The sequence below is a fragment of the Babylonia areolata genome, chromosome 6 (assembly GCF_041734735.1).
Source record: "Babylonia areolata isolate BAREFJ2019XMU chromosome 6, ASM4173473v1, whole genome shotgun sequence".
In the NCBI taxonomy this organism is placed as follows: Eukaryota; Metazoa; Mollusca; class Gastropoda; order Neogastropoda; family Buccinidae; genus Babylonia; species Babylonia areolata.
This window is the reverse complement of record NC_134881.1, coordinates 3,353,891-3,366,485: the sequence shown is the minus strand read 5'-3', so window position 1 is coordinate 3,366,485 and position 12,595 is coordinate 3,353,891. Positions and strand designations below refer to the sequence as shown.

The 12,595-nt window shown below is 45.4% G+C and overlaps 1 protein-coding gene across 1 annotated transcript in view; it reads right to left on the bottom strand.

Moving 5' to 3' along the window:
* Window positions 1-12,595, bottom strand: part of LOC143283242 (nuclear receptor subfamily 2 group E member 1-like) — an 82,391-nt gene that overhangs the window by 4,173 nt on the left and 65,623 nt on the right. The window contains exon 5 of the mRNA XM_076589414.1: window positions 654-1,021. Within this exon, the coding sequence (XP_076445529.1) occupies window positions 654-1,021 (368 nt within the window). The remainder of the gene's footprint in view (window positions 1-653; window positions 1,022-12,595) is intronic.

The following is a 12,595-nucleotide window of genomic DNA, read 5'->3' as shown; positions in this document are numbered from 1 at the left end:
TGCAGTCCCTTCCCCACTCCCTCGCCTACTGACGCTCACAGTCCCACAGGTGCAGATACTGCCACGTGTAGGACGGCCTCGGCAGATGCAGGTTTTTTCTTCGGAGTTCCGTCTCCTAGGAGGACTTGCAGCCAAGGATAAGAGCTCCCCCTGCCCTTTGGTCATCCTCTTCCACCTTCACAGCCGTTGGGAAAGGTTTCCTGCTCCGTCTGGTCCGTCTTTGGGAGACGTAAGGGTTATAGAAAAAAACCCAACAAAAAACAAACAAACAAAAAAACACCACAGAAATTGGAAATGACAGGTAACAAGAGCAAACACACAACAGCAACAACAACAACAGCAACAACAACAACAACAACAACAAACTTCTCCTTAGGACGAAACCTTCCTTCCTCAGAATGGGAAGTTTGAACTGATCTTGTTTATCTCAGTGGATTCTCACCACCTCCCTAAACCGCACTGATGCTGGAAAGTTTTGTGTTTCCGGATTTCAGTTTAACCGAGGAAGGTGGTGTAAAACCACTGAAATGATTACACAAGTAAGTTCAAATTTTCAATTCGGAGTAAGGACACTTTCTTTCATACAAATATGTATGTAAAATAGCATGTACCCAGAATCATAGAATCAACACCAACACGCCCCCTCCCCTCACCTTAGGAAGCGGCTGCATGATGACACCCCCACCGTTCACAGCAGAGCCGGGCGGGGTGGCGGCGGCGGCGGCGGCGGCGTTGGAGGTGGCGACGGCGGCGGCGGCGACCACGGCGGCGGCGGCACTAGGGGTGGAAGGCGGGGTGCCGGACTCCACGGCCGACACGGTGGCGGCGGTCAGGGCCTCGCTGCTGACCACGTGCTCGAAGGCCGCCGGAAGGTAGGCGGCCGGGGGGAGGAAGGGGGAGCGGAAGGGGTGGTGGTGGTGGGGGGCCAGGATGGCGCCGCCCAGCTCCGAGGTCTCCTTCAGGTACATGGCCACCTGGCGGCGGATGGTGGAGTTGCGCGGGCCCCGCTCGTGCTGCACGGCTGAGGGGGACAGACAGACAGACAGACTGGTGAGTTGGAGCGGAGCTGATTTGTTGAGTCTATCGCGCTGCACTGCTGAGGACAGACAGAGAGTGACGATGGTCAGTACGGTTGAAAGTTGACAGACAGACAGACAGACAGTTGAGCCGAGTTATATCGTGCTGCACAGCTGAGGACAGACAGACAGACAGACAGACAGACTGCTGAGTTGGAGTTGAGTTGACTGTCGTGTTGCAAGGCTGATGAGGACAGACAGTCAGACAGAAGGCTGGGTTGAGTTGAGTTGCTTTGTCTTTCGAGCTGAACAGATGGGGGACATACAGACAGTGTGAACATCTGAGTTGAGTTCTTCTGGCCAGCTCGTTGGGTATATGCCAAGTTCAGGCATTTGATTTTTTTTCCGATATACCCAAACCAGATGTAATATAACTCAATGGATCGGTCCGCTTATGTATCATCATTGTTGTCTCTTTTATTTATTTATTTTTTAAATTTTTTTTATTTATTTATTTTTTTATTTTATTTTCATTATTATTTTTTTAAATTATATATATATATATATTTTTTTTTTCTCAAGGCCTGACAAAGCGCGTTGGGTTACGCTGCTGGTCAGGCATCTGCTTGGCAGATGTGGTGTAGCGTATATGGATTTGTCCGAACGCAGTGACGCCTCCTTGAGCTACAGAAACTGAAACTGACACTCAGTTCGCACGCTCTGACACCTTGATACTGAAACTGATTTTGGGGGGCTTTTTTTGGAGGGGGGCGGGGGGGGGGGGGGTCCTGAGATGAGTTGAGCTGTATCTATCGGGCTGCACTGATGGAGACACGGCAAGATGGCCAGTGTGGTCAGTTGTGTTTATTTGGGTTTAGGTACTCAGTAGATCTGAGGTGTGTCTATTACAATGCATAGCTGGGAACAGGCAGAAAGACAGCGTGGTCATGTTGAGTTGAACTGAGTTGAAATTTGAGTGCTGAATTGAGTTGAGTTGGGCAAAGTTTGATTTAGTTTAGCTCAGAAAAGATTATATTCGTTTTGGTCGGGTTTGATTAGGTCAGTTCTGGTGTGTGTGTGTGTGTGTGTGTGTGTGTGTGTGTGTGTGTGTGTGTGTGTGTGTGTGTGTGTGGCGTTTAGGCAAGTAATCATTATCAACAGTAATCATCAGTATTATCATCATTTTTATCCATCAACTTACTCTTTTTTTAGCTTCGTTTTGAGTTGTTCCGTTTCATGATTTTGTTTGTTCTGATACTGATTCGGTTGCTGCTGTTTCTGTTTGTTGATGACAATGTTTCATTATAAGATTCGTTATTTGATTAGTTTTCAGGAAACCATTCAAGGGGTTGATGAGTGATATTTATACTCAAAGTTTCGGCAGTGTAAATTCTGGACTGCTGGTTCTGTCAACGAGCTAACGTGGTATTTCATAAAATTGTGAGCTGGTCTGCAGAGAGCAACTGTCCCCATTAAAAGATCATTTATTTAGATTTAGATTTAGATAACCATCTTTTTTCTGTTTGTTTCGTTGTATATTCGCTCGCCAGAAACTGAAAGGGGAGATTGGGGAACCATCTACTGACAGGTGAAAAATACACACCATGATATTGTTACCACTGTCATGCCACTACTACAGTAGCTACGGCTTCGGCTGCTACTAAAAACACCACCCTTGCCATGACTGTCACTACCACCATCACCTCCGCAACCGGCTTATCACTGTCTTATTAACCGTGGTGTTGGTTGTGGCGGCCGTACTCAGTCAGTACTTGTATAGTATTTCAACGTTTAACGTTTCGGGGATCAAGAACTGGAAATATATTCCTTTATATTAATTCTCTCTCTCTGACATTCAAACACGTGCGCACGTGCGCGCACGAGTGTGTCAATGGTCGCGCGTGCTGATTGCCTGCTCGCTTGCTTATTATTTTGTTTATTCGCCCTTCAAAAAGCTGCCGCCTCGTCTGACGGACACGGGAACCAATCAATGTCGTTTTGCAGGGCCCAGCGTTTTTCTCCAGCTTCGTGTTAATTGGTGGTCACACTTCGTAAAGTCCCATTCCATTCATCACCACCTTGTCTCAACACTATACACATACATATATATATATATATATATATATATATATGTATATATATATATATATATATCTGTGTATCTATATACATACATAAGCTTGTGCACACCTGTATCCTTTGCTTTGTGGACATCACCCTATTATCCCTGTCAACACCACACAAAGTCTCTGTCTCTGTATGTGTGAGTGAGGAGGGGTGGGGGAGAGAGTGTGCGTGAAATAGAGAGAGAGAGAGAGAGAGAGAGAGAGAGAGAGAGAGAGAGAAACAAAAAACTTGTACTCTGTGTGTATGTGTCTGTGTGTTTGTGGCTGTCTGTGCGCTCGCTTTGTGTTTGTTTATGTGTCTGCAAGTGCGCGCGTGTGTGTATATGTGGTGTGTGTGTGTGTGTGTGTGTGTGTGCGTGCGCGCGTATGTGTATGTGGTTTTTTTTATCTTCAGTTTAACATCTATTCACTATAAGTGTTTTTAGACGGGTATGTGGTGTGTGTGTGTGTGTGTGTGTGTGTGTGTGCGCGCGTGTGCGCGCGTGCGCGCGCGCACGGCTAATTCATCAGCGAACATGTCGCACGGGTGTGTGTGTGTGTGTGTGTTGGGGGGGGGGGGGGGGGGGGGGAGGGGGGTTGACAGCTGACGCCGGTATTGATAAGCACCCACAGTGTGGCATAAAAACAGGTGACACTAACGAACATCAACAGTTCGCCCATTGACAATAAGCGACTCACGCACGACTCCACACTGCAAGAAAACCAACTGTCTCCCTCCCCCCCACCCACCACCCCCATCCCTCAGCCCGCCCCTCCACCCCCCTCCCACCCCCTCTCTCCAAACGCTCATCTTCACTTTTCATGGTTGTGATGCCCATAATAAAGTCATTAACCTTGCTAGTAATAATCTCGCCCAGCCATCTGATACTATTCCCTTTCAAACGCCGCCAGTTTTGTACCCCGGCAACGTTTCATTCTTTTGCTGCTAGCTTTAAATGCTTATCAGAACAAAAACTAAAAACAAAAGAGCAGCAACAACAACAACAGCAACAACAACACCAGCAACAACAAAAGAAAGGAAAAACAAAAGCAGGCGCTGAACACGTTGAAATGATGCACACACGTCTGGTTGCCCTATTATCTGTCGGCAGCCACGAGTGAATGCCATCTGTGTCCATGATGGGCTGCTTGTTATTGTTGCTGAACTGGTTGTGTCGGGGGTTGAGAATGGGGCGGTGGTGGTGGTGGTGGTGGTTGCTGTTTGGGGGTGGGGGGGAGAGAGAGAGAGAGAGAGAGAGAGAGAGAGCAGGAGTTGCAACAGTTTTATACGCTCCATCACAGCTTAGAGGAGAGAGTGAGGAGGGGGAGGGGGTGGCGGGGGGGGGGGGGGGGGGTGAAGAGAGGTAGGGGTAGGGATGTTGCTCTTTATTGGAAAGTTAATACATACCAAGTTGGCTTGCTCATCAGTGTGACGAGCATGCAAGGTAAAAAGCTGTTAACACGATGGGGAGGGGTGGGGTGGGGGGTGGAGTGTTGGTGTGGGGGGTGGGGGAGTTAGTTCGGGAGTGAGTGGTGTGTGTGTGTGTGTGTGTGTGTGTGTGTGTGTGTGTGTGAGTGGAGGGGCGTGGGGGTGGGGGGTGGGGGGGGGCTGACAGTTATAAAAGAGAAACAGGTGTTGACATGAAGCAGGCGGGGTGTGTGTGTGTGTGTGTAGAGAGAGAGAGAGAGGGGTGTGGGAGGAGGGAGGGTGGAGTGAAGGAGATTGTAGTGGTGGGGGGGGGGGGGGGGTGAGGGGGCTGGATGAGGCGGCAGGGCGGACATCAAAAGGTGTTTAGATGAGGTATCGGGAAAAAAACCCAAAAAACCCCCAAAAAAACAAAAACATGCAGGCTTTCCTCATGTTTTTCTCTTTTTTTTTGTATGTGTGTGCGCGTGTGTGTCCTTTTCTTTTCTCCCGTCAACAATCCCCTATCGACGTTTAGGGGCTTATACAGGCTTCATTAACGCCTGCCTTTTGTTCTTCCCTGGCCTGCCTAAGTGCCATCACCCAGGCACGTTATCGTTTGATGCCGGCGATCATCTCCCCTTCACCCCTCTCCCCCCTCACCCTACACCATCGCCGCTGCCACCACCCGGCCCCCGCACTATTCTCTTCCACCCCTCCTTCCTCCCCCCCAACCCCCCACCACACACACACACACACACACACATCCTTACCCCTCACACAGTCCCGTTTCCGACAACTCCTCAAATTACGTGAGAGAGAGAGAGAGGGGGTGAGAGAGAGAGAGAGAGAGAGAGAGAGAGAGAGGCAGACAGACAGACAGACAGAGAAAGAGAGAGAGAGGAAGAGAGAGCCAGATGGCTGGTGGATAAGAATGAATGATTGAATTAATTATTTTTTATTTCTGAGAGTAATAAAATAAGCAACAATTATTTTTTTCATCCAGCCCCCAAAAGGAGAAACTTGGGAAAAAATGTAAACAAATGAATTGCAAATAGCATAAGACAAAGAGACAGACAGACAGAGACAGAGAGAAAAAGACACAGAGAGACAGAGAGAGAGAGAGAGAGAGAGAGAGAGAGGGAGGAGAGAGAAAGAGGGAGTTAGATGGGTAGTGGATAAGACAAAGAGACAGACGACAGAGACAGAGAGAAAAAGACAGAGAGAGACACAGAGAGAGAGAGAGAGACAGAGGGAGGGAGAGAGAAAGAGAGAGTTAGGTAGTGGATAAGACAAAGAGACAGACGGACAGAGACAGAGACACAGAGAGAGGGAGAGAGAGAGGCAGACAGACAGACATAGAGAAGAGAGAAAGTTTGGATATTGAATAAGAGAGAGAGAAAGAGAGAGAGAGAGAGAGAGAGAGAGAGAGAGAGAGAGAGAGAGAGAGAGCGACTTAAGACAATCCGCGTCACCGTGATGAGCTGAAAGTAGATTATAGCTGTAATTAATATCGACTGGAGTGTGTTCTGTTCATCGTCATTTTTTTTTTTTTTAAATAGTCAGGCTGCTAAGTCACCATTGCACGTCATCATATCACGAACATAGGAGCGGTGAATATCCAACAACATTGCAACATTTACTTTTTGCTATATAACTTGCGTTTGAACATTGCACGTACAGAATTTGCTGAATCCCTTTCCTTTTTTTTATGTCCCTTTCTTCCTCTTTTTCATTGGCATACAAAGGGAGTGTGAAGGTCTCTCCGCCATAACCTGAACACAACTCTTCGGTATGTGTGTCTTTTATACAAATTTGAGAAACAGACAGACAGACAGAGACAGAGAGCGACAGACAGACAGAGAGGAGGGAGGGAGTGGGTGAAGGTTCAGGGGGGAATTGCGAAGCAGAACCCAAATGAACCTGCTAAAAAATAATAAATGAAAAAACAAAAATCTAAAAAGCAACTTCAACAAATAGAGGTTAGCATGTTTCGCAATATCCACACAACCCCCCCTATACCTATCGACGTGCTGAAATCAGACAGCTCTAGTCCATAGCCCGCGGCAACACTGACTGAATCAACAACGGAGAAAAAAAAGAGAGAAAAAAAACTCCAAAAATATATATAAGAATTTTTTTTTTTAAAGTATTTAAAAAAAAAGAAAAAAAGAAACCCATCCTGAATGAAAACTCCGAATAAAAAATTGATTAAACACCTAAGTCGGCAAGAAAAGCCCCCCCCCCCCCCCCCCCCCCTCCCACTGTCCCTGCCTCCCTTTCAATGGCGCTATACCTTAAAAAAAAAAAAAAAAGAAAAAAAAAAGGCAGCGGTAATGATTTGGGCACGCTATGACAGGCCGACTGACGTCGCATTGTTCCCCGGACCTGCCCGCCCTGCCTGTCCACTGCAGGCTCCGCTCGGGAGGGAGGTGCCCCGGGGCACAGCTGGGCCCGCCATAACCGTCATGTTTGTCCGACCGAGGCAGATAATTAAAGGCGGGTGTTTTCCGATAAATAAACCAACATCCATCCACGGCAAACGACCAAAGCTTTCGATTCTCCCCCTTTGACAAGGGGATGTGTGTTGTTGGGGGGGTTGGGGGGGTTGGGGGTTGGGGTGGGGGGGGGGAGGGGGGGGGGGGAGAACGTCACAAAACGTCAGCAAGCCGAATCGGCAAGGTGGAGCTAGCTGTGCTGGCGGTGGCGGCGGCGGCGGCGACATCATCGTCGGTGCAAAAGCGGACAGGGCGGGGTCCCCTGATACTTGTGGTGTCCAAACAAACTAGGTTTTTTTTTTCTTTTCTTTTCTTTAACCCTGCTCGTCTGGTGATGCAGCGGATTGTCCCTACCTACCCCTACCACCTTCCCTCCCTACTCATTCAGGGCTGGGACATCTCAGTAGCGCACCCTGAGAGAGAGAGTGTGTGTGAGAGAGACAGACAGACAGACAGACAGAGACAGAGAGAGAGAGAGGCAGAGACAGAGACAGAGAAACACACAGAGAGACAGAGACAGACAGCGATGTCTGGGGCGCGAAGTGGGGGTGGGGGGTGGACGGGGGGGCAGGAGGGGAGAGGGAGGTGAAAACAAATGGCATCGTGAGAGCCAGGGATTGAGAACAAATAATGAGGACGCTTCGTTATCTCCTTGGAGAAAGCCGCTAGTGGTTTTGGCGGAACTGTATGTATGTAGGTATGTATGTATGTATCTCTCTCTGTGTCTCTCTGTGTATATACATACATACATGCATACATACATACGGACGTATATCTGTGTGTGTGTGTGTGTGTGTGTGTGTGTGTGTGTGTGTGTGTGTGTGCGGAAGAGAGAGAGAGAGAGAGAGAGAGAGAGAGCCAGCGTGGTGCCCAACACAAGAGGCGGATTCATGGCACGTGCAGTACGTTTCATTGTTTGGGGTGCTAGAGCTAGGCCTTTAAATATGCATTATCAGCGCAAGTGACCTGCATGAAATTCAGGGTAAATCACACGTGACAGTTTCTCTCTGTCTGTCTGTCTGTCTGTCTGTCTGTGTGAAATGGAATTCGTTGCTTCTTTTCCCTCGGTCTTTGACTTTGTTGTGGAGTACTATCTGAGAACACACACGCACAAAAATAAACAAATAAATAAATGAATGAATAAGAAATAAAAACAAAAACCACGAGCACATATACTCTCACACAATACATGAAATAGAGAGAAACCCATGAAATAGATGAACGAGCAGAAAAAAAGTGTTCTTAAAAAAAAGCGTTCTAAATAAATATCTTTTTGATTGCATTATTTCATTTTAATGTAAAAGAATGATAATAAAAAAACATCAAGAACAAATTATGGTTTGTTTTGTCCGTTTCAAGTGTTGTTGTAGTTTTGTGTGTGTGTGTGTGTGTGTGTGTGTGTGAGTGTAAGAGGTGTTGTTGTTGTTGTTTCACGAAGAGAACCCCAAAACCCACGCCGATCTCCCGACAGATACATTTACTTTCCCCTCAGACAACAAAACCAAAAACCTGATCGCTGCTGATCCACCCTGAATTGCCGCAGAACCGGGACGTGCCTGCTATCTCAAAACGTATCCGGCAGACTGACAGAAGATCACCAGAAAGCTGCCACTTCCACTCCGCCCTCTGCAGTGTGGCCAGGTCGCGGAGAGGCTCACAAAAGAGCCCTCACAAACATTCCCCCTCTCCTCCCCTCTCTCTGGGTCTGGGTTACGGAAGCTCAGCGTTCGACAGCTCCGGAGACAGCCGAAAGTGACGTGATTTTCTGCTGTTCGGCAGTTTCCGTCAGCGTTGATGGCGAACAAAGCTGGGCGGTAATTGGTTGATCGTGCGAAGGGGAAGGTAATTTTTCTCGAGTTTCTCGCCGAGGTCCACCCTCCTGTTTGTCAGGAGTGGGAGGGGGATGGGGGGTGGGGGGATGGCGGGCGCGTCTGTTGCGGGAACAGCTTGCAATTTGTTCCAGACAATCCCCTCGCCACGTACGATCGTGCCGCAGTCTGGTGGCGGGCCAAGGGGCATTCAGGGAGGCTGACAATGGCCCATTAGGAGCTAATCAAAGCGTGCAGGACAAGCTTTCAAAATTGGTTACACGCCAGAAGCGGGCCTGGTTGGACACAAGTCGGGGGAGGAAAGGGGTGGTGGTGGGGTTGTCTGCTCGGGGGCCTGAGCAAACCAACGGGCCTTTCCCCCTTTCCTTTTGATACAGTTATCATCTTGTGGCAATGTGATAGCCGAACAGATTTGTTTTCAGCTGATTAACTCGCCCCTGACTCGGGTGTCCCTGTGGCGTGTACTTTGCGGGGTGTGGGACTTCGGGAGGTCTGGCTTTTCCGCTGGCTGCATCGCGCGTCCTCTTCAGCGTCAGACTGCCGTCAAATTCAAGTTGCTAAACCGAAGACTGGCGATTAGTGATAGCATTTCATGCACATTTGACTGTGGATTTCTCTGACTGGCACATCCCTCTCCCAACACCCTTGGCCTGATTACACGTGAGCAGTGGACTGGACACAACGTCAACCTAGGCTTTTAATCACTTATCTTTAACACAGTTAAGTAAATCTCCTTGAGAAATCGAAATAAACGACTTCAGTCGATAACAAAGAGAAGACAAAATAAACTCATTCACGCCATTATTACCAGTAGCATGTGCCTTGCAAACACTGGGTTAGTCTTATGGCTGGCAAGGCAAGCAGCTTGCCAACTGGATTTTGAAAAGGATAAACAGCACAGTGATATGAGACCTCATTATAAACCAAACTCACAGTGCCAACTGACTCTTCTGGAATTCCATGACTAAAAACAAATCAGCTGAAACAGTTCGGCTTCCTCGAAAGATAAACAGCGACTGGCAGTTATGATAATGGGAACCACAAGCTGAGGTGAGTTCAGATAATGGATGAATAAAATTAGATTTAACTCACTCAGTACGGCCAGTCCTCTCTTCTCCTCTACATAGACCCCTCGGATGTCCAGTGGGTGTCTGAATGACTCAACCTTTAGCTTCCGTCGTCAGAATTGTGGTATTCTTTGTCAACATTCACCTCTTCAGTATAAGAGCCTTCCGCTTGCAATATTTTGATGGTGGTAATTGGGGTGAAACGCTGTTAACGTCGTCTGTTTCGCCGTTCGTATGGAGAGAGTTAAACAAGAAAGTATGTGTGGGCCAGATTCAACCTCAAAAGAATGAAATGAGAGATAAGTCGCAACTGCGATGTGGCTACGGCTCAGTAAATGGATGTATAGACAGTGGAACGTTTACAAGTCTTAATATCTCTGAGTAAATGCGCTGCGTAATTTAATGACAATTATAATAATCGTTTCCTCCCATTCCAAGAGCAGTGCATTCGACAAGCAGTGTTGCTGCCGTCTGTCCACGGCAATGTCAGTATTCTCAGCTATACATGTTATTAGCAATAAAGGATTGTTTTGTTCTTTCAGGGCACAACACATTCCTATCAATTTATCATAAGCGGTGAGAACAATCTGCCAAAGTCTCGATGACAAAAGTGTGTGTGTGTGTGTGTGTGTGTGAGTAGTAAATGTTTGTTTTATCGAAATTTCAAAAGTGGATTTGGTAGAGAAAAATATATAAGTCAAATGCCTGATAATTATGTTATCAGCTTCTTCAGATTTCGAAGTAGTAATCATAAGCTGGAAATAGAAACAGGGAGACACAAAGGCATACCACGAGAGTTACGATTTTGTAAGGTTTGTAACATGTCTGTGATTGGTGATGAGTTTCATTTTATAATGGAATGTCCCAATTTTGATCAGTTACGAAATAGATATGTTCCTAAAAAATATTTGTCTCCAAAATCGGTTTTTAATTTTTGTAATATGCTCAAAGGAGGCAAAAAAGTCAGTAAGATGATTAGATTTGCAAATGTTGCCTAGTTATACTTTTGGAGTTAAAAGAAATTTGTGTTTTCTCAACTTTATGTGACATTATTGTGTATTTGGAAATGTTTGTTATGGGCACGAAAATGAGTATTTTGCAGTAACCCTCCATACTCCAATAGGAGTGAAAGGATAATTAAAACTTGAAACTTGAAACTTGTGTGCGTGTGTGTGTGTGTGGGTGTGTGTGTGTGTGTGTGTGTGTGTGTGTGTGTGTGTGTGTGTGTGTGTGTGTGTGTGTGTGTTTTAATTTTTTTTGTATTTCATGATGGTAAATTGAATTAGCAACAATTGCTTTTTTACATCAAGTCATCAATGAACATAATCATTTTAAAATATAAAATAAATAAATAAAAATTAAAAAGAAGGCAAAAAAAGAAACAAATAGAAGAAAAAATAGGAGAGAGTGATAAAGAGAGAGAGAGGGGGGGGGAGAAGAAACAAGCAGAAATGTGTGTGTGTGTGTGTGTGTGTGTGTGTGTGTGTGTGTGTGTGTGTGTGTGTGTGTGTTCAAGTGCACAGAATGTTCTTTACTGCTTTATAAAAACAATGTATTGCATGTTAAATATATGCTCTGGCCGAAATATGGCATATTTTTTATTGGAAATAATTCTATGCATACTTTGTTTTTCTTCTGCATTTTTCCTATCAGCGATCGTTTTCTTTGCTCTCAAAATACACATCACATTTTTTCATCGCCTTCCCACCACATGAGAAACATAATTCACAATAATCTGGTTGTTGTTGTTGTTTTGTTTGGTGATGGTGGTATTGTTTCCTTCCCCCCCATAAATCACCTTTAATGAACTTCAAACCTGGAAACAGTTGTTTTTTTTATTATAATGCCAAATTCTTAGCAAAATGGTTCTATTACAAGCCATTAATAGAATGTAATATTGACACATTACTATTCAATACAGAGCCCTAATAAATCTTGTTTTGTAGTTTGCAATTTTGAAAAATCTAACCAAATTGATCATTAAGGCAAGACATCTAAAACAAATTTTTCTTTCTTTCTTTACATCTTAAGAAATACAAGATTTGAATTCTGATGCCTGTGTCAGTAAAGCACATTGAATTTTGTGACAATAGTAATACACCTGCTTGCATACTAAATTGCTTATTTTCTTTTGTTTTCATGATAACATCAAAATATGTTTTTAATGTACTAATGTAGAGACAGATGTATATATGTTTCTGGTACACGGCGAGACACCGAGGCAGAGCTGAAGCAGCAAGGGACCAACTGGACTGGAATGGCCAGAACAGTCCAGGACAGAGTGTGATGGCGAGGGGTCGTCAATGGCCTATGCCCCACCAGGAGCGATGGGCAAAATGAATGAATGAATGAAAATGAACACATATATCAATAGCACTGGTTCATTTCATATGGAGCACTGTAGTGTAGAAATGAAGAATCTTTTTTTCCCTCTCTGCTATTTCTCTTCCTCTCTTCTTCCCTTATTTATATTTAGTTATCTATTTGTCTTTGTCTTTTTACATATTAAAATATGTCCTTTTTCAGATCTATATACACATGAACCTCTAATATGTAGATCTGCTAAGGACATATAGTTAGCGTTCTACTACGTTAATACATAAAATGTTGAATACACAATTGATATATTCATGATGCATATTTACTTGTTATGTAAACGTCTTCTGTATTCGTGT